We start from the raw sequence: 23,015 nt of genomic DNA, 5'->3' as shown, positions 1-23,015 counted from the left end.
TTTTCTGAGAAATTAGTGTTTATACTTGCCAGTCACTCATTATGGGTCAACCAAATATTGACATTTCAAATATCAAATATTTATTCACAAATGAGTTACTAGGAGTGCTACTTGGGTGTTGAGAGGTGTGTTCCTTTGGTGCTCTTCAGCTTGGAGATCCAAAATGTTTCCCAAATAAACAGTAATTCTGAGGCACTCAAAAGGAATATAAGTTTAAAAAGCCTTTATTTAAACTTGGCTATCCATTAAAAAACATATGCCAACATGTTTCGGCCTCTTTGGCCTTCTTCAGGGCAAATTCAAAATGAATTTTGAATTGGCCCTGAAGAAGGCAAAATTCATTTTGAATTTGAATTCATTTTGAATTTTGAAAATTCATTTTGAAATTTGAATTTCCCAACTGTATCTGATTCTTTAAATGGTGCATTATCACTTGAATTCTAGCATTCCCTGCTCCTGACAACTGCAGCCACCACTATCATTGACTGAGGGAAGTATACGTGGACTGGAGAAAGTCACGGTTAACTCCTAAGATTCCAATAACACTGAAGAATTTGTGCAAAGCCTGAAATTTGAAGTTTTCCTTTTAAGGAAGAAACTCTCAAAGATTTTCTTTACTGAAGCAGGTGGCCATTGGAGCGTCATACTGTATAGCAAAGATTTGTAGGCTCTGTGCACATTTCAATGCTCTAATCCGCCCATTAAGGGAATGTGAGACTTAATTGAATCTCCCCTTACTGAGTGCCAAGATTCGAAACCCCTCAGGAACTGTATGCAGACCTTTCCTGTCAGACAGGGGAATGCAGGAGGGCTTTTAGTCTTGTGAATATAATTGTCTAAAAGGAGGTCTACATGTCTTGTTTTAAACATTGCGGGATTAATAATGATTGATTAGCCTTAATGGCCCACCAATTACAGAGATGTGTAAAGTAAATGGGTAAAAGCAAGATATCACTGCACTACGTGACCCACAGTCACGACCTTGTAAATCTGCTTTAAAAAATGGATTGTAGTGTATTGTTTGCATTTGCTTTTATAAAACAATTCTCATCTTACAAATAGAAACTTCTTTGGAAAGGTTCTGTGTTTAGAACTGTAATGGAGCTGAATACAATGTCTGAATTGGTAGATGCAATAATCCTAATTTTCAAAAGTAAATATTAAAAGGCTATGTATCCTGGAAGATAAATACCCAATGAGCTTTGGGTATTTCTTTTTTATAATACTGGCCAAAACATAGCCATGAAACTATGAAGCTTTATAAAAGTGGCAGCATGGTAATTCCATGCTAAGCACGGCTGCCTTGCACACAGAAGGCCTACCACTAACTACTGTGATTTGCACAGATTGAGTGGGAAATCATTATCAACCCAAACCATGCTATATAAATACTTTTTGTTCAGTTTGTTCAGAATACACAAACTTAGAGTCACAACTTACAGTTGTGAGTTGTCTTTTTGTGGGTGCATGCTCACATTGGAGTGGATATACATTGAATAGTGCATATATGCATGAATAGCCTATAGCATGTAGAAGAAAATCAAAAAAGAAATAGCTTACACTTTACACTCCATCCCAATAGGTGGCGGAAATGCGCCAACAGTTAGTGTCCCAACCGCTATTATTAAGCCTAGAAGAAGAAGACACGCTACTGCAGTGAATAAGCATTTTAGGTCATTCGTCGTAGTTTTAAGACGTCACTGTATGCTCAATGTTTACTTCCCAAGAAAAATATTTTTGATTATACAGCGTCCACCAACCGAAAGGTTCATTTTATGGTACAGAAACAATGATGAAGATCTTTCTGGAGGGCGTGGAAAAGTTTGTTGTTATCACGTGATAGACCTCTAATGTTTGATAAACTATTTCTTTTTTAACCTCCAGTTTGGTTTTGACGTTCAAAGGTTATTTTCAAAGAATGCCTCAACCTAAATACAGAAAGATTGCTGTATTGGGGTATCGTTCAGTTGGTAAGTGTTTGACAGAAATTTTTGAGTAGGAAGTATTTGATGTTATGTAGTCGTTAAGTTAGCAGGGTTCTTGCCGTTATTTCATTAACGTTACATTTCATTTGAGCTGTTTACTGGTATCCAGCCACTTAACGGTTTAGGTATATACAAATTTACGTATTTATTTCGATGCTGTCAACAAGCTTCTAACCGCGCAGGAGCATTTGGCGACATAATGGAAAAGCGCATGGTGCTGGCAAGAATTAGCAACGTGGTTCTTCAGTCAGATCACGCGCGATATGCCGAACAATACTCAAATATCACCAATTGGGCAATTCTAGTGACATGTAGGCATGTCTGAATATTAATATGTAACGCGATGCACTCCCTTTTTAACCAATTATTCGATTACCTAAAAAGATATCGTTTTCCGTTCCACCTTAAAATGACGCTACGCTACGTGTCGATGTGAATGGCGCTGTGTCCATAAAAAGATTTAAAGCGCTCTTTCTCTGCTCTTATGTTTCTCGGTCATTTTCAAGGGTACGTACTACGTAAAAAAATGACACTTTGGAATGGTAAACAGTGTTGTGCCCTATCACGTTTTTGGGATGATACAGAATGAGTAGACCTCGAATTTCACTGTAACATTTTTAATGGTCTTGGTAAATTGACATGTAAGTTATGATAACAAAGAATAAGCTGTCCTGTTGCATCTTCTCTAGGCAATTTGAGTCTGCGTTTCTCCTTCAACGTTTTAATTAGCCCATAAACTTTATTTACATTTGAGACAATACGAATAAACCATAATTTTCACAAATGCCAAATTTGAAGAATTATTACTGTGCCATTTCAGAAATCAACATTTAAAAACCAAATGGTTCTAATAATACTTTATTATGTAGATATTTGAAGCCACCATAAGTGAGATTCATTTTTGTTTATGTTAGCCATGTTCGGTTTTATGTGGAAACTGTGTATTTGTAGATGAATATCAACCTATGCATACCGGTAGCTTTATATTGCACGCCGGGTCGCCGGTCGACATGTATTGCCTCTTGAAATGGCAGGTCTGATTGGTGCCATTAGGTCTGCAGGTTGTCTGCGAGTTGAGAGCAGCAAACTATATCTCTCTTGCTTTATCATTTAACTTCATGACTCACTGCATGTAAAAGTTTTGGTAATGTAAAAGCACATTAGTGTAATATTGTTTGCATCCATTAAAATTAAAGAGATGGGAAAGCAAATACAGTGCTCAATGGCAGCAGTTGTATTATCAATTAGGGGAAAGTTGTGCAGTTAATTGCTCAAATGTGATATATATATATATATATTATTATAATTTTGTACTTTGTTTGTTCAATGCATTATGAACAAACTGTTTAATCTTTGTACTTTGATACAAGGTCACACTGTATCAGTTCTCATTATCATATTTAACACAGAGAGATGCCGAAAGGAAATGGGCAGAAGGTTCAATAAGATTTGAAAGTGGCATGTGAAGGCCAAGTATGGTAACCTATACTCGCAATTTGTCCTCTGCATTTAACCCATCCAAGTTAGAGAACAGACATCCGCTAGTGGGCTGCCATTTTTTGCTGTGGCACCTGGGGAGCAATTGGGGGTTAGGTGCCTTGCTCAAGGGCACCTCAGTCATTTATTGCCGACAACCTTCGGATTACCAGTCTGACTCTCTAACCATTAGGCCACGACTGCCCGACCCATCTATATTTACCCATATGTCAAGTTAATGGGTTCATTCAAAACGGTACGCTAAAAAGGTTCAAAAGAAATTGGGCAGAAGGAACAAAGAAAAGGCAACTTATTTTTTACTATCCCATACTTTGTTGACTTAATGGAATCATACAAAATTGGTATTAGCATTCAAAATGTGTATTTTCACAATGCATTATGCCGTGTATCAAGCCAGTGTCATATTTAACGCACCCATGAAAATGACTGAGAAACTTTTACCCTGAATAGGGCAGAGGTTGCAATAGGATGGCACATTCCGTATCATCTGTATTTATGAAGTTCATGGGTCCATTAAAAAACAGTATCAGTACATTTACATGTGTTTGTGTGAAGAAGATTACACCATATAGGCTAAATGCATATACATATCACACCAATATACATAATGTGGCTTGATCAGTAAGCAGCTTTCTCAACACTTTTCCATTACTTTAGTTATCAATTCTTTCCATTATTATAAAATGTATATTTAATGTCATTCAACACCCATATAATTACCTGTCACTGTTTTTGTTACTAATTATTTTTAACATTACTTTGATAATCATTTTGATTTATTTTACAACAGGAAAATCCTCCCTCACGATACAGTTTGTAGAAGGACAATTTGTAGATTCCTACGACCCTACTATTGAAAACAGTGAGTACTGAAATACTTGGACCTACTATATTACTAATATTATAGCCTGCATGACTCTAAAATGCCATGATGGGCAAATGCATTTAGTAGCCAGCAACTAGTAGATCCTAGTTTTAAGGCCGTTGTATAATGTAGAAGCATCAAACACAGTATTGTACAAAAGTTTGAGAGTGGGCTAGGCCGGTTCTGGCCAGTGTGGTGCCTTGGGCACAATCAATCATTGGATCATGGGCAGCGGGCACTAATGTGGGAGAACCTATGCCTCTTTCCATGTGAAATATCCCTGTCCTTTAGTCTGTAGAACTACATATTATATGGTTTGTTTATTATTATTAATTTCTATTTTTATAGTTTTGCTTGTTCCTTTTCGTTTATTTGAATATTTAGGCAAGTTTAGTGTGCATTACATGTTATAACATCCATTATTCATTAACAAACATTGTTACATAATGCTTAACAGATCATTGGTTATTTTCAAATAGTAATTAATTTCAATAAAAAGGAGTAAACAAAAGTGTGTTATTAGTGTATTTTATCAAGTGATCAGTAATGGTTGCTGCTATTGTTTAGTGACACCTGTCCGCTTAACTAATTATGAAATTTGAAAAACTGAAATGTCATATAATTTATGTGTTTCTGTAATTTATAATTTAGTTTTAATTCCTGCTTGTGTGTTCTCAGTATGGTGAATGAATTGTGGAAATCCATACAACTACATGACATTTGGTCCCCATTGTCCCCAATTTAAAATCTTTTTGTTTGTCTTTAAGCTTTTAATAAAATGGTGTCTGTGAATGGCCAGGATTTCAATCTCCAGTTAGTTGACACTGCTGGACAGGTAAGACCCCCTACAATTTTTCTGTTTAAATCTTTTTCTTTTTTCATCATTTTTCATACCAGTTGTTCCCCTCCCCTTTTCTGTTTAGGATGAGTATTCCATTTTCCCCCAGTCTCATTCTATGGATATTCATGGTTACGTTCTGGTGTACTCTGTCACTTCAATGAAAAGGTCAGGGTTTTTTTTTCTTCCTTGCATTGTTATTATTCTTTTATGTTTTGTTTTCTTTAGTCATACAACTGGAATGTTTAAATGTTTGGTCTCTTCTGACCATTTCATTTTCTTAAGTGACTGGTTAATAATACAAATAAACAAACTTGCATGCTTATGTAATCACTCTTTTGTTTATTTTGTTCTTCATTCTTGGATTCATCAATATACCCAGTCTTGTTTTTGTGTTTGCATATTTTTTAGGTTTCCGACTTTGTTTTTCTGCCAGTTCTATTATTTTTTTAGCATAATCTATTGGCCATGAGCTTGTATGGACAAATATGATGCATCTGATCTGTGGTACTTTTACTTGGTTGTCATCTTTATGCTGTTTCAAACTCATTTATGACCAAAATTTTATCTTGAGAATTTCTCTTTTAAATGTGCGATAAGATAACATATTTAAATCTTAACAAATATGTGCACTAATTCTAGTTTGTACATGTATCAAACTGTTGCATTAGTATAGTAATTAAAATGGGATTTTTTTTTAATGCGTTTTGACCATTCATTTACACATCTGCATTTTGGGGACCGGAAAACGCAAACTTTTGAAAATGATATCGCTACTGTCTCCATGTAAACAACAAAAATGTGAATTTGAGAAAACGGAGACGTTCGTATTACCTGTTCAGTGTACAAGCACGTAGTGTTCTTTACAAAATGACATTGCCACCCACTGGCTTTTTAGTAATTTTCACGGATGTGTGAACAGGGATCGTTTTGACAATATCGTTTGTTTAAAAGAATGTTGTTGTCAATAGTGTCAAATGATCCGTTTATCACTGTAAAGCCGCTTTGAAACAATCTACATGGTTAAAAGCGCTATATAAATGAAGATGACAATATCGTTTGTATGCGGAAAACGCAAAGGATAAACTTTTCTATTTTTAGCACATTGTTGTGTAAACATACTCTTATTTAGTAGAATAAAATAAAAAAACATTTGAAATATGACAACATCTTTTTTTTTTTATTGTAACCACTACGACTGCCACACCATATACTATACTATAGATATAAATATAACTGCCAAAAATTAAAATAGAATGCTGAAAACATGAGCACTGGCTCTGTCAAGACCCCTTTTACTCTGACATGGTTCTGGTGCAGGTTACTGACTAATGTTCTGGGCTGGAAAAATCGATTCCACTAATGCCTTATGCCAGTCTCTCTGAGCAATGTAATAACATTGCAATGCATTACTCGGTAGGTCTTAATATGTTAAATTGCATGAGAGAGAATGGATCTGCGGGTTCAGTTTCAGTCTCAGTCTTAAGCAAGTACTTGAAGAGATTACCGACAGTTTACCGCCAGACACAAGAATGACTTCTGGTACCGTGTACAACATAATGCAGAAGTGCTGCTTACACAAACACTGACACAATATATTTGTTTTTGGACTGGTTATGTAGTCACATAAACGACACGTATATCACCTTGTATCAACTTTAGTATCAGTTGAAGTCTGTGGAGAAACAGGGCTGGTTCTTGACAGGCTTTATTTCGCCCAGGGAAACACTGGTCAATAACACGATTGGCACCAGAAATATATTTTATTGTGTTTTAAAGCAAAAAAAAAAAAGAAAAAAATCATATTGTATTAATATTTTTTATTTTTCAAAACCATTGTACTATTTTTCAATACCATTATACTAACACTAGTATTGGCTGAGAAAAAGTACCTTTATTTAACCTTATATTCTGATATGGGTTATGTTTTCTTCTGATTGTCTAGATGCTTATTTGAATATTTTCCAGAGGCCAATAAAATGTAAACATAATCCGCTCTGTTTTCAGTTTTGAAGTTGTGCAGGTTCTACATGACAAGCTTCTTGATATGGTTGGAAAGATACAGTAAGTGTGGTTTAAACTCATGAACATATGGTCAAAATATTACATGCGGTCATAAAACATGTAGTCATAAATATTACATATTTACCCAGGGTACCTACTGTTCTTGTTGGGAACAAAAAAGACCTTCACATGGAAAGGTAAGCATAACTATATATTCACCTTTAGGGACCAAGCACTTGAACCCTATTATATATATATATATATATATATTTATTTTTTATTTTTATTTTTTATGGTGTTTGGCGATTTGGTTTTGTTCTATTTTAAATTTTTATAGAACTAGATTGTGTAGAACGTTCTGAGGTGTGCAATTATTTTCAGGGAACCGCACGGCTAAAGTAGTTCCAGGCACGTCTTGACCTCATTACAGTTCCATATCACTTCGCGTAGTCAACTGTAATAACGGACAATAGGATACAATTCATAACAAGAGAAACTGCAGCCCCTGCGCTTGATCTGCAATTTTCAATGTCCTATATAATCAATAAAAAATTAAACTGAATATTTAAATAAATTGATAGTCCTGTTGCACGGGTTTTCGTAATTATTGAAGATAATATAACAAATAAATAAAATTGATAGGCCTATACTTGTTAAAAGGGCTTTGTGTTTCATTTATTAGTCTTCTAGTCTACTGTCACTAATAGAAAAAAAGAATGAACGAATTAATTAAAACGAATTGAATTAATAAATAAATAATAATATTGACGCACATGCTTCTCTCTAAGGCCGGTTATGAATGTAATTTGATACTTATGAGTCATGACTAATAATGCACGCGTTTTCAGCGCGTTCAGTCGGTTCACAGCGGTGTTTAAAATCTGCTGCATTCACAGCCAGAGAATGTGTCTAGTCGTTACGTGTGTGTCCAGCATTACTCAAACCTCCGTTACTAACTCTAAATGACGTTTTGGAATTAGCAACGGAGCATGGGTTTAGATGCGCAAGGAATTAGTCCTACATACAAGAGCGTTTTAATGACAAAAACTTTACAAACGTCTTGAAATACATCATCTGAACAATATTTCGAGGTGTGGTAACTGTAGTATAAGCAGAATAATTGACTCCAGACCGTTTAATTATTATAAAAATAATGCACACCCGAGGTGTAACGGCCACTCCGCTTCGCGTCGTGACCGCATTACCACCTCGGGTGTGCATTATTTTTATAATAATTCAACGGCCTGTCGTCAATTATTCCTTACTTAAACTTGGTAGAATAGTCTCAAATCCCACCACTTGTCGAACATTCGCCCATCAGTCTTGACAGGTAGCGCTATTATAAAGCCTTTGATGTTTTTGCCATAAGACATACTGGATCTCAATTTTAACCAGCCAGTCATATTGCTTTTCGGTCATTTTAAATTCTATTTAATAAGTACTTCTGCAAACAGGGCTCCCACGCTTCTTGAATTTCAGACACATAGCATTAAATGCCTGTGTCTTTAATTGCTAAATTGTGTATATAATATTCTTCCTATATATTAATGTTTTAAATAAACATTAGTAATGGTTCATAAAAAAAGAAAACTAAAACCAGTGTGAAATAAATATTAAAAGCAGGAATCAGAAGGGTAATCTGCATCACTTGTTCATCTCTCTCTCTCTCTCTCTCTCTCTCTCTCGTTTGTCTCATTTGCCATATAACCATTAGATGCTCTTGAATGTTATAAAAAGTAATTGTATTTTATGTTAATGTATGGCAAAATGAATGACACTTTTTTTTTGTAATTAAGTTATTAACATTAAATTCATAAATATGATTTCATGCATTTTTGTGCTTTTATATGTAATATATGCAGCAACAAGGAGTTCTTCAATTTTTATCACATTTCAGACCACAAAAAAAAATTCTACCATTTTGTGGTGGAAGGCAAAGCATTTCCACTCTGTCATGCTCTCTTTTTTGTTTGTTTTTTATTTAGAGTGATTAAACCAGAAGAGGGCAAGAAGCTCGCTGATTCTTGGGGTGCTGCGTTCATGGAGTCGTCCGCTAAGGAAAATCAGGTAACACCTACTTTATCTTGAATAGGAACTTTTGCTTGCCTACAGTTAGTTTAACAAAACTATTGCACTGTTTTGTTGATACATTTCTGTAATAATATATGTGTTTTCTGTACAGTTTAAATATTTGCATATATATGTTCTCCTTCTTAAAATAACTTTCATTTTACAGACAGCTGTAGAGGTTTTCAAGAGGATTATTCTGGAAATGGAAAAGGTTGATGGAAACGCCCCATCAGAGGAGAAGAAGTGTGCAGTGATGTAAGGCATGCAGTAAACTCACATGCTGAAGTTAAAAGACACATCACCTTGCCTTTAACTATAACGAAGCAGTTCAAACATAGGTCCTCTCCTGATTAATTTCCAGATGCGTCAACAAACATTATTCCAAAAAATCATACTCTGTGTTGGTAATTAAATATTGATGCTATTTGAAGCTCAAATTTCTGTAAAAGGTTTTACTTAAAATCTCCCATCTCTGTAACCTTCAGCTTTGATAGGTTGACTGACATTTCATGTTTAATCTGACAGGTACTAACCTGTTTGCAACTACTATCTTATCTCAGCAATACACAGTTGTTCTCATTTTGATTTTATTTTATTTTTTGCTCTCCCTCTGACACATATTTACTAATTTTACTTCTCTTGTGTAACCAAAAGAAATAAAATAGGAAGTCCGTTGAAATTTAGTTTATATAGACTGTAATTTAAGACGGCACATATGACAACTTTGTGCTGTGCTGCTCCTTTCCTCTTCCTAGTGGAGTATGTGAACAGTGTGGATATATATATATATATATTTGAGATGATGTAAACAGAACCCCAAAAAGATCTACTCTTGCCCACCACCGGTGGTTTTATACACAATCAAGTGACTGCTAGAATTGTATTCTTTCTAAACCTTCAGTATAAAGTAAATATGAGATCTTTAAAACTTTGTTAGAATGCTATTTGTGAGATTTAGCATTTTTATTTTATTTTATTTCTTTGCATTTTGTTGGAATTGTTTTGCTTTGATCCAGAAATGAACTTGCCCATGGCATATAAAAGTCCTCATTAAATAAATACTCTTTTTTTCAGGATAATGCTAAACTTCATACAGAACATTTGCCTTTTGTGAGGGCTAATTTTTACATAGTTACCAAGGACCAGTCAATTCATGATCAACAATTTGCCCTGTGGTGTCTTATGAGCTTAATCACCAACAATATCTCTCTAGAGCAGTTAAGACTGATAATACACCGGCTACTGAAAAATGTTGTTCCAATACATTTTTGATATCTTTTGCATCATTCTCTCTGCTTCCTATTTAGTGATTTTTAGCGATATTAAATAGTACCATGACACGAATACCATCATGTAATTTCCTAGCCCATACTACATTGACTTAGCATTACTGAAGTCCAAAGGTCCTTTAAGATCCGACCACCTCATTTTCCTGTGAAGTTCAGGGTGCCAGGTTTTTCATTTTTATAATTTTGACAGCCTTCATTATAATTTTAGGGACTTCTGTATATGGAATTTTTGTATGTGGAAAAATAAAACATTTAAAGAATGTTTTCTGTTTGTTCTTCCGTTCCAACAATGAATCGTTGGAGAATATGGTTTAATTTTGAGTGTGGTTTTATTTTGTCATACTTATGTTGTTCGATCCACGCTGGAAGGGCTGCGATCACCATCTTCTGGTGAAAGTCGGGAATTAATTCGGTGGGACGCTCACAGTGCTTGGGTATCTAAAGCCGCAATGGTATCCAGCAGTTTCAGTCCAGCAGCCACAGAGGGAGTCAGAGGCGGAGCTTATACACGCAATTTTCTTTTATTAGATGCAAGCTATTTTCACATGGAAATTGATCAGATAGATATCTACAAAATAGATATCTACAAACAGCTACACAATCAATAGTTCATTGTTAGTTAAACGATATACAAAATACAACTTTATTTTTATTTTAAATAAATAATATAGCCTATATTAAAATGTTACCGTATTATAGTTTACCATTTGACTGTATTATGTGATGATATTTCCTTCGTGTTCATGTTGTTACAAATTATACTTATAGATAGACAGAGTGTGACATATAGCCTTGAACAAGGGAATCCTGCATTTCTCTATATGAAAAACAATGATATTTAAAAAAATATAAACGGCTTTGATTTAAAAAAAAAAACATAAAAAAAAAAAAAGAATTCAACTTAAAACACAAAAACTGTTTGATTTTAAGCCCATTGTATCATGGCCTTTCTGCATATGATTGAAATTAATATCTATATTTTCATAAATGCAAAAAAACCCCTGTATGTTCATGAATGTAAACAATCATGTTTTATAGGCTATTTATAAATAATAAATACAAAGCATACAGTAATTGTGAAGCTCATTTACAACACCCTATCCAAAAAATAAGTGACTTTACCACACGAAAATAGCCTACAATAAAGTAGAATAACAAATTCTCACTTCAATAATAAAATGAGAAAGACGTGTGCAGCACAGATATTTTTATTTTCAATATTTTTGGCAGATAAACACTAATATATAGTTCACTACATCGTGACAGAATATTACAGCCAACTCGCAGAGTTATCCGTTGTGCTTGTTGACTTTTTAATAAAAGAAAATCGGCTCCACTCCTCACTTCCGCCCTGTGGCTGCCTGCTAGTCCGAACTGCTGGGGCTCATTATTAAGGTGTATTATGGGATTAAATAAATGCACTAATTTTTTAGAGGGGTCGTAGACACCCCTACTAATGTCTGTTCCCTCATATAGTGCACTGTATAAGGTTATATGAACTACACTGAACAAAATTATAAACGCAATACTTTTGATTTTGCCCCCATTTTTCATGAGCTGAACTCAAAGATGTACTCTATGCACAAAAGGCCTATTTCTCTCAAATATTTTTCACAAATCTGTCTAAATCTGTGTTAGTGAGCACTTCTCCTTTGCCGAGATAATCCATCCACCTCACAGGTGTGGCATATCAAGATGCTGATTAGACAGCATGATTATTGCACAGGTGTGCCTTAGGCTGGCCACAATAAAAGGCCACTCTAAAATGTGCAGTTTTATCACACAGCACAATGCCACAGATGTCGCAAGTTTTGAGGGAGCGTGCAATGGACTTTATGCACAGCTGCACTACTTCCTGAACTTTAGCCAGCTACTTTGTTTCCTGTCTGCCATTATTGGACAAACTGATAAATCCAGGTGTGTCTGATTATTGTTGTTGGTCAGGCACATCTGGATTAATCAGTTTCTCCAATAATGGCAGACAGGAAACAAAGGAGCTGGCTAAAGTTCAGAAAGTAGTGCAGCTGTGCATTGTCCATTATGCAAGTCCATTGGCATGCTGACTGCAGGAATGTCCACCAGAGCTGTTGCCCCTGAATTTAATGTTCATTTATCTACCATAAGCCATCTCCAAAGGCGTTTGCAACGTTATGCAACAATTGTTTTGCATAACCAAAGAATTTCTGCACAAACTGTCAGAAACCGTTTCAAGGAAGCTCATCTGCATACTCGTGAGCGGTTTACTGATGTCAACGTTGTGGATTGAGCGGCCCATGGTGGCAGTGGGGTTCTGGTATGGGCAGGCGTATGTAATGGACAACGAACACAGGTGCATTTTAAGGATGGCATTTTGAATGCACAGATTCCGTGACGAGATCCTGAGGCCCAATGCTGTGCCATTCATCCACGACCATCACCTCATGTTGCAAGCATGATAATGCACGGCCCAATGTTGCAAGGACCTCTACACAATTCCTGGAAGCTGAAAACATCGCAGTTCTTGCATGACCAGCATACTCACCGGACATGTCACTCATTGAGCATGTTTGGGATGCTCTGGATCGGCGTATACGACAGCGTGTTCCAGGTCCTGCCAATATCCAGCAACTTCGCACAGCCATTGAAGAGGAGTGGACCGACATTCCACAGGCCACAATCAACAACCTGATCAACTCTATGCGAAGGAGATGCAAATGGTGGTCTCACCAGATACTGACTGGTTTTCGGACCAGAAACTCATCTGGAGAAGTGCACACACACACACATAAATTTAGACAGATTTGTGAAGAATATTTGAGAGAAATAGACCTTTTGTGTACATTGAAAAGGTCTTAGATCTTTGAGTTAGCTCTTGAAAAATGGGGGCAAAAACAAAAGATTTGCGTTTATAATTTTGTTCAGTGTATTTTGAACACAGCCAACATGAGCTCCTTTCGATTGCGGCTTGGAAAGCCGTTTTAACATTTAATCCTTAAAATGAACTAGTATATACTAATTACCTTTTAGTTACTATTTATTCCATTAGGTAGGCTTCTTTATACTACAGCCAACGACACGACAGCCCATCGGCACTGATCCTCAACAAATTCGTCTCCATACCGGCGTGATGACTCCGACTTCCAACCAGATGGAACTGGACAAATACTCTGAATGTTCTGATCCAATCTGACTTCTGACATGTAATGCTGCCTGAATCATAATCATACACTGTTCGTTTGTTGGCCAGAGGAGAACTTGGTTTCTCCCAAGGTTTTTTCTCCTTTCTGGAGTTTTGGTTCCTTGCCGCTGTTGCCTTGGCTTTCGGCTTGCTTAGTTGGGGACATTTAATATTCAACAATATTATTGATCTGCCTTACTTAAGGTGGACGATGACACATTTTATTCTAGAAACAAACTTTGTTGTATTATTTTCATGTTATCACTGTGAAGCTGCTTTGATACAATCTTTATTGTAAAAAGTGCTATATAAATAAAGGTGACTTGACTATTTATTTGCTACTACTGCTTATTCTTTAATAGGTACAGTTAAAGATAGTACTTATTTCCAGTACTAGTACTTATTCCAATAGAGTGGTGCAGGTATGACATCACTTTGTAGGCCAAAACACGGAAACGAGTTGCATTTTAGCACTTCCGGTCCAAAAACAGCAATTAAAAGTTTTCCCGGAACATACAATGACATCACTAAACAGTGACAGCACAACTGTAAGAAAATCATTCACAAGTTGATCAGTGATAGTTCTGTCACGGACGACGTCGTTGCCTTTTCCACTACATCGATTTCTGATTCTAACTCCTGTTGCTCGGTTCTCCTGCTATCCTGATTATTATAAGCAATTGAATCCGTTCAACAGCGCTCAAAATGCTAGAAGTAAATGCTGGTATCCTGGGGTCCAACCTATTGCCTACAGCGCTATTGCCTCACAATCTGCTGTGCTGTCTCCGAGAAGCCGCCTATCGCTCGCCATTGAGATATTCAGAGGTCGGTGCCTGGACTGCTGTTCCTCTGCAGCTCTCTGGTCAATTCACCTTCATTTATGTAGTGCCTTTAACAATATAGACTGTTTCAAAGCAGCTTTACTGTGATAATAGGAAATTAAAGTAACAGATTGTTTTGGCTTTACATCAGCTCTAGAATAAATGTATTGTCCAGCTAAAGTTAGTTTTTGATTGATTCACTTCCATTGCAAAAAATCATTGGTTATTGGCCACTTACACGACACTGTCTTTTTACAAAATTAGTCTTTTTTTTACAAATTAACATCACCAAATTACTTGTCTGGCCTGCATAATACAGAATTTTTAGTCATTTCCACGAATACATGCGAACTGAAATCATTTTGATAACGTTTTATCTGTACAGAGGTAAAGGGAAGGGAAGGAGGCCTTCACAGGGGAGAGACTAGTTGACACCTCAGGGCTGCGTTGTCGTCGTGTCCATCGCAGGTCCTTCATCAGATCTGGATCTGGCGGACTATGGTAAACCTCGGGATAAACAGAGAGACTAATATTAGCGAAGACGCCATTCTTCTTATGATGTAATGTAAGCCGTCTATTGGTCCAAAGAGGGTTTCCAATGAAACGGGGAAGGTTTCTCTGCGTATTTGCACAACACGATTAAATGCAATATATTTTCTCACATGTATTGACTCGTTATTTCATCTGACTCCATGATGAATGAAAAATATTTTAATGATATCTGGGTATCATTAAAGTGAACGAATATTTGATTATTCTTTTAAACTCTGATTATATTTTACCCGCTTAGATCAGGAAGCTATATCGCTCTGCGGTCCTTCTCTCAAGGCTGCACGACACACTTCGTCAGTTCCAGTCATCAATTCAGAGGTAATTTGACCAAATATCTAGGATCTGCCGTATTCACACGTACAAGCAAAGACATATATATATAAGTCCCCTTAAACGCCTCCTCTAGAAATTAAATCAATGTTTTACTTTAGTAGGGATGATTGACCACCATGAAAGATGCCAGTCGATCAACTTAACTTCTCTTAAAATGGCTTCAGGTCAAACCCGTGGTCGGGACCACGCACATTTATCTAAAGTAATCATTAACAAAGGACAAGTTCGGTATTTTACACTGAAAGCCCTGTTGTCAGATCGTTTCTGATTAAATAAAACGGATAAGATTGAAACTTGGACACATGCTGCTGACCCAAGAATTTTCGGTTTCTGTGGTAGCACCCCCCAGAATTTCTGGGGTAGCACCCCCCTAAGTTGTCACAGAATAAGAATATGTGAACAAGTCAGTTTTGGCAAAAATGTCAGATAGAACCTTATAATTCCAAGGGGACGACTTTTCCAACAGCACTTTATTACTTAGCACTGGGTGAAGTACCATTTTATGTAACTTATCCTTTTTACCTTTATGATAAACGGGAACGCCACCAAAAAAGAGCTCTAATGTTTGGACTCAGGATTTTTCTGCTACGCGTTGAGAACATCAAGCCATCGATGCCAAGGCTTATAGGATAGCCTCTACACCTTCTTTACCTAAACCTCCCATGTCTAAACTTCGGAAATCGCTGCCTCTACCTGAGCTGCGCCCACGCAGATTCAGTGCTACATGAGTTCTTCTGCCATCAGTGAAGGCCTAAAAGGAGCTATGTAGTCTCAGCTCCCACGTTCTCTCTCTAAACGCTCACTCATTCACAGAATATAAGCTGCCAATTACCACAGGAGCGGTCAGTCGTGTACAGTGCACAGAGAAGTTCCAGTCGCTCACTCATTCATGCGATATAAGGGGGGCAGCTCTCCCCCCATCTTAGTGCGGTGGTCTAGTACAAAGCACAAAATGCTCAGGCTGCTCGATATTCTCTTGTCGGCTATGCCGCGGTTTTCAGCGCGACTGGGCCTGAGCCAGAAATGAAACCAGAAAACTTGTGGCGGAAATGCCAACCGCTCTCAACGTGAGGAAAATGATGTTCCACTGAAAGATGACAAAGCTGAAAGACAGAATGCAGAGGGGTCTCTAATTCAATACATGCCTCCCATCTGGAAGCGGCGGGTTACATATACAATGCACTGGTTGCCCAGTTTTAACTGCATTATGGAGCTATGAAACGCCCCAGCGTTACGAGTGCATTATCAATTCCCTCCCTCAAACTGCTTGGACTGGAACAGATCCTCTCACAAGTTGACCATAGGACTGATTATATCAGTGTACCTGGGGAATGTCTACTTATATATTCATATAGCCCTCATCACGAGTGTTTCTGAGGTTGCTTCATAGGCACAGTGTGCTGCTTCGCAGTCCCTATGAAGGAGCAAACATGGGCCCACCTTTCACAGGGGCGCACCCAGCCTGTAATTTACTCTCCCTTGAAAAGCACTTTTAAGTTGTGAAGTAGTTGGTGATCCCTACATGACCACCACACTATTGTAATTTGGGCATTATATTGATAAGTCCTGTCACGTGTAAGACACCAGCACTGTCAACGCTTTTTCTCTGCGTTACTGTGAAAAAAGCAATATTTGAATGACCGCTTTGCTGAATTGCTGTGGAACGGCTGCGGCATCCGGCAAAAATAGAAGCTCCTCTGCATATCCGTTCCGCAGTCAGTGACTTTAATGGAAACCTATTGACTCCGCCGCCGTTCCGGAGAGGATCCGCAGCCGTTCCGCAGTTGGTGGAAATTGGGGGTGAGGTCTGTTTCTCACGTCCCCCTGCTTGTTAAGGGGGATTTTGCCTCATCTTTGAAATAGGGCAGACTCATTTATGTGCTATCGAAACATTCATTCAATGAGCCCATTGAGCCAACAGCACATGAGTGGTCAGGGGGCTAGATTGGACCTCAAATATGTCTACTTTCATAGGTGTTTGCTTATCTCAGCAACGTACTATAGAACATGAGACATTATAACGGCTTGTCAACATCATATTCAAATGTCCTGGCAATAAGAATTTTGAAGGAGGAGGCACAAGGAGGCTAATATCATCTCATCCCTCTAATATGACCAACTTGTGGTAAGCACTATTGTCAGTTAAAAAAAAATAAAAAAAATATATATATATGATGAGGCTTGCGCCTGGACGTGGTTATATACCTAAGTTCTTTCAACGCCGTTCAGAGCTCAGGTTATAACGCTTCAAGCAGTTGATTCTCCCGGCATGATCTCTGATGAAAGACATGTAAGCATTCGCCGTGTCCTGTTCGTGCACTGCGTGGTTAGAAACCAGTCATTTTCGACGAGTCAGAGCAACTGTTCATCTGCTTCGAGGGAGATAAGAAAGGTTATCCAGTGTCAAAGCAAACTTTCGCATTGGATAGTAGAAGCCATCCATCTGACTTCCCAGTGGAGTGGGCAGGAACACCGACTGCGCTACAGGTGTTCCTGCCCACTCCACTTGGAGTTTGGCTGCGTCTTGGAATTAAAATTCTGTTCCCCGAATTAGGAAATACAAAAAACAAATCCCAAACCCATTTAAGGGTAAACATTTAATTGATGTTCAACAAATAAAAAACAGATATAATACAGATTAACAAATGATAAAGCTTGGGTTGCTGAATATTCAATCCCTTACTTTAAAAGTACTTATTGTTAATGATATGATTACAGATTATAACCTAGATGTGTTGTGTTTGACAGAAACCTGGTTAAAACCAGACGATTGCATTACTTTAAATGAGTTCACCCCCCAAGATTACTGTTATAAACATGAGCCTCATCTAAAAGGCAAAGGGAGAGGTGTTCCTGTAATTTATAGTAATATCTTCAGAATTACTGAGAAGTCTTGTTTTAAATATAATTATTTAGAAGTGTTGTTGCTTAATGTAACACTATCTAGTGTAAATGATAAATCATGTTTGAGATTTGTGCTGGCTACTGTATACAGGCCACCAGGGCACCATACAGACTTTATCAAAAAATTTGCTGATTTTCTATCAGAGTTAGTACTGGCTTCAGATAAAGTCCTAATTGTTGGTGCATTGGGATTGGCATTTAAAGACATTCTCTCTATTGAACTCTATTGGAGTTAGACAACACGTGTCAGGACCTACTCATTGTCGTAATCGTACTCTAGATCTAAAAATAAAGCTTCAACCCCAGACGTTTCCAAGCAGCACAGCAGTAATGACTTTATGAACTTCTTTACTTACAAGATTGATAATATCAGGGAGAAAACTATGCAACTGTCTACTACAGTATCGCATCAGGCAGGGTAGTCTCCTTGAGGTAAAATTAGATTCATTCATTGCAATAGGAGAGGAAGAATTTTCTAAACTCGTTAAAATCATCTAAAACGACAACATGTATGTTAGACCCTATACCGACAAAGCTATTGAAAGTGATGCTTCCAGAAGTCATAGATCCTCTTCTTAATATCATTAATTCATCTTTGTCATTAGGATACGTACCAAAAACTTTTAAGGTGGCTATGATTAAACCGGTTGTTAAAAAAATGCAACTTGATCCTACAGAATTAGTCAAATACAGGCCGATGTCAAATCTACCTTTTCTTTCAAAGATAGAAAAGGCAGTATCCTCACAACTTTGTTTCTTTTTACAAAAAAATGGTATCTGCGAGGATTTTCAGTCAGGATTTAGACTGTACCATATACTGAGACTGCTCTCATTAGAGTCACAAATTATTTGCTCTTATCATCCAATCGTGGTTGTATCTCTCTTTTAGTGTTACTCGATCTTTGTGCAGCATTTGATACTATTGACCACAACATTCTTTTAAATAGACTCGAAAAATTTGTTGGCATTAGTGGAATTGCATTAGCGGTTTAAATCATACTTATCTGACTGGTATCAGTTTGTAGGAGTAAATGAAGAGATGTCTTATCGATCAAAAGTTCAGTATGGTGTACCACAAGGCTCAGTACTAGGACCGTTGCTGTTCACTGTGTACATGCTACCCTTGGGAGATACAGTCATGGTCAGAATTAATGGCACCCCTGGTAAATATGATCAAAACTGGCTGTTAAAAATTAATCTGCATTGTTTATCCTTTTGATCTTTCATTAAAAAAATTGCCAAAAATCTAACCTTTCATTGAAGTAAAAGAATTAAAAATTGGGGGGAAATCACATTATGAAATAAATGTTTTTTTTCCTAAACACGTTGGCCACAATTATTGGTACCCCTAGAATTTTTTTACGAGTAAAATATCCCTAAGTATGGGATCTTAATGGACGACATATGCATGTTGACATATCCCTTAATGGACGGTGAGGATGAACGTTTGAGTGGCCAAAGAGTCTTCAAGGATCACAGATGAAGAATTGCAGAGATTAGTTGAGTCTTAGGATCAGAAAGCCTATTTAAAAAAATAAATAAATCAAACAACCCCTACATCACCACATGTTGTTTGGGAGGGTTTCAAGAAAAATCCTCCTCACTCATCCAAAAACAAACTCCAGCAAATTCAGTTGTCAGACATGACTGGAACTTCAAACGGCACAGGGTTCTGTGGTCAGATGAAACTAAAAAAAATAGCCTTTTGGCAGCAAACACGCTAGATGGGTTGGGTGCACACAAGGATAAAAAGTACCTCATGTGTACAATTTAATATACCGTTGGATCTTTAATGTTACTAGAAATCTTATAATGGGCCGTGGTTGGATCTTCCATCAGGACAACGATCCAAAACAAACATCAAAATCAACACAAAAGTTTGTTACGGTAAGCTTTTGCCATGACCGTCCCAGTTCCCTGACCTGATGAGTGGAGTGAACTGAAGAGAAGCACCACCAACATAGATCTGGGAATCTGAAGGATCTGGAGAGATACTGTATGGAGGAATGGTCTCTGATCTCTTGTCAGTTGTTCTCCAAACTCATTAGGCATTATAGGAGAAGACTCAGAGCTGTTATCTTGTCAAAAGAAGATTGCAAAAAAAAATTAACAAAAGGGTGCCAATAATTGTGGCCAACGTGTTTTGGAGAAAACCATTTATTTCATAATGTGATTTCCCCCCACTTTCAATTATTTTACTTCAATGAAAGCTTAGAATTTTGGCATTTTTTTTTTTATGAAAGATCAAAAGGATAAACAATGCAGATGTATTTTTTACAGCCAGTTTTGATCATATTTAACAGGGGTGCCATTAATTCTGACCATGGCTGTATCATTAGGAAACATGGCATTAGTTTTCACTGTTATGCTGATGATACTCAGCTCTACATTTCTTCACGCCCTGACGAAATTTACCAATTCACAAAATTAACGGAATGCATTGCTGATATAAAAAAAACGTTATGACAAGTAATTTCCTACTACTTAAATCTGAAAAAAAAAAAAAAATTATTGGACAAAAAACTTCCTCACATAATTCCTCAACCTAACCTAGAATACTGTCTAACACTTGATGGCTGCTGTCAAGCAGAGTTCTTACCGGAACCAGGAAGTATGACCATCAGCCCGGTCCCGTCAAAACTGCATTGGCTCCCTATTAAACATTGACTATATTTTAAAATATTGCTGATTACTTACAACGCACTAAGTCCCCAGTACTTGAGCGAGCTCTTAACAAATAGCCCTTCAGGTCTATTGCAATCTCAAAATTCCGGCCAGTTGATAATACCTAGAATATAAAAAAATCGACTGCTGGCGGTAGATCCTTTTCCTATTTAGCACCAAAACTTTGGAACTGTCTTCCTAACATTGTCTGGGAAGCAGACACACTCTGTCAGTTCAAATCTAAAAAAAACATCTCTTTGACCTAGCATACACAACACATAGACTTCTATAATTCAATGTTAGGCTGCATAGATTAGGTCAGCCGGAACCGGGAACACTTCCCATAAATCCTGATGTACTTGTTACAGAGATAACCTTTTTTTATTTATTATTCAAGGCTTGCACCTTGGAATCTATTTCAGGGTTTGCGTTCTCGAGCCAGCAGGCACTGTTTTGTGTGGATGAGCGGGCCGGAGCGCATTGGGTGTTTTCTGTTAGAGCGGTGTCGAGTTAGCAACGGAAGTGATTCAATCAATCAAAACTAAATTTAGCTGGACAATAACTTTATTCTAGAGCTGCTATATAGCCAAAACAATCTCTGTCACTGTATCGACGGAAATAAGTGCAGTTTACAATAGCTTAATATGTGGGAGAGCGTTGCTATAGAGAGTGACAATATTGTATTGCAATTAGGTAGCACTTCAAAGTCAATATCAAATCAAAACTAGTTAGCACATCCTTTGTAATTGAAAAGGTTTAATGACCAAATATGGTTATGGTTACACTTCAAATAGTTACAAAATAGATGTAAGAGATGATGATAACTTATACCATTAATTGCACCCAGCATATATGTTTAAAAAAATACGCAAGAGAGAGAGAGAGAGAGAGAGAGAGAGAGAAAAAGAGAGAGAGAAAGATAGAGAGAGAGAGGGAAAGAGAGAGAGAGAGAGAGAGAGAGAGAGAGAGAGACTCAAGAAAGGGACCCAGAGAATCAAAAGAGAGCCAGAGCATAAAAGAGACAAGAGCAACAGTTACAATCTTGTTTTATCCTTTCCCTGACCATGTGACTTTGAACCAAATGTGAGACGTTCAAACTGACCAATCAGATAATTACTTTCCCCAAGGTGTGACAATTCATAGACCCCCGAAGTACACACATCTTGGCCTACAGGCCTTGATCACTATCAGCCCCTCTGTGCCTTTGGGAACTCCAAATGGTCCTTGGGGTAGAAAACAGTAAAGCAAATGTCTTTGTTCATTTCAAATATCTTGGATTATTTTCAATCCTACACGTTTGAAAGTAGTTTTCTGTGTTTTTTCAAGTATGACGGCGCTTGAAAAAGCATTCAGGTGCATTCTAGGTATTGGGACAAGTCTGTGGCAAAACTCAAGTGTTTTCTGCATACCATTCAGATCAAAAAGAAGGTCGAAAGCACTTGTCAGAGGCACAAAACTTTTTAGCTTTAAGTGCCCATTACCAACATAATCCAATCAGAATTTATTTAATAAATAGTTTGACCGGACCCAGCTTATTTATAGGTTATATATATGTATTTTATGCGTTTGCACACTTGATATCAGGAAGCAACGTGATATTTACATGACGACAGGGACAACGGTGTGTAAATCGAGTTACCCGTCCCACTTCTGCTAGTTTTACAGAGATTTCTTATCCCGTGCAAATTGCCCATTAATATTACAGACGTCCTGTGGTAAGATGACATTACCCCATCTACCCTTGTAAAACTAATCCCATCTGAATGGGGCTTAAATCATATAGTCTGGTATGCTGCGATAGTGCCTGCACCTGTGTTTCGTTACATGACTATATGCTGGCTCTCTATACATTTTATTATTTATTTTGAACAAATATATTAACTGAACAACCTGCAGCATTCTGTGTTGGTATTATAATGTTTATTAGGGGCCTCCTGCTGGAAGCTGCCTGCCTCACAGAGTGTGTGTGCCATTGTTATTTTTACCTGTGTTGTGCTTATGTATAATGCGCTTATGGGCTGTGTACAGTAATCTGC

General features: G+C 37.3%; 1 protein-coding gene across 2 annotated transcripts; it reads left to right on the top strand.

The window, feature by feature from the left end:
* The first annotated feature begins 1,577 nt into the window (after positions 1–1,577).
* Positions 1,578–10,812, top strand: rhebl1 (Ras homolog, mTORC1 binding like 1). Of its 2 annotated transcripts, XM_079629690.1 has the most exons (9): positions 1,578–1,778; positions 1,885–1,970; positions 4,273–4,344; positions 5,115–5,182; positions 5,271–5,353; positions 7,193–7,249; positions 7,339–7,386; positions 9,175–9,256; positions 9,426–10,812. In XM_079629690.1, exons 1-9 carry the CDS (start codon positions 1,705–1,707, stop codon positions 9,516–9,518), a joined length of 663 nt encoding a protein of 220 aa, XP_079485816.1. In that variant the 5' UTR covers positions 1,578–1,704; the 3' UTR covers positions 9,519–10,812. The 2 variants fall into 2 exon arrangements, with proteins under 2 accessions (XP_079485816.1, XP_079485817.1); XM_079629691.1 differs by lacking the exon at positions 1,578–1,778 and having other exon boundaries at positions 1,785–1,970.
* Positions 10,813–23,015: the final 12,203 nt, after the last annotated feature.

The sequence above is a fragment of the Phoxinus phoxinus genome (genome assembly GCF_949152265.1).
Source record: "Phoxinus phoxinus genome assembly, chromosome: 11".
Taxonomy (NCBI): Eukaryota; Metazoa; Chordata; class Actinopteri; order Cypriniformes; family Leuciscidae; genus Phoxinus; species Phoxinus phoxinus.
Note: the sequence above shows the minus strand (reverse complement) of the source record. Positions and strands in the feature narration are given on the sequence as shown.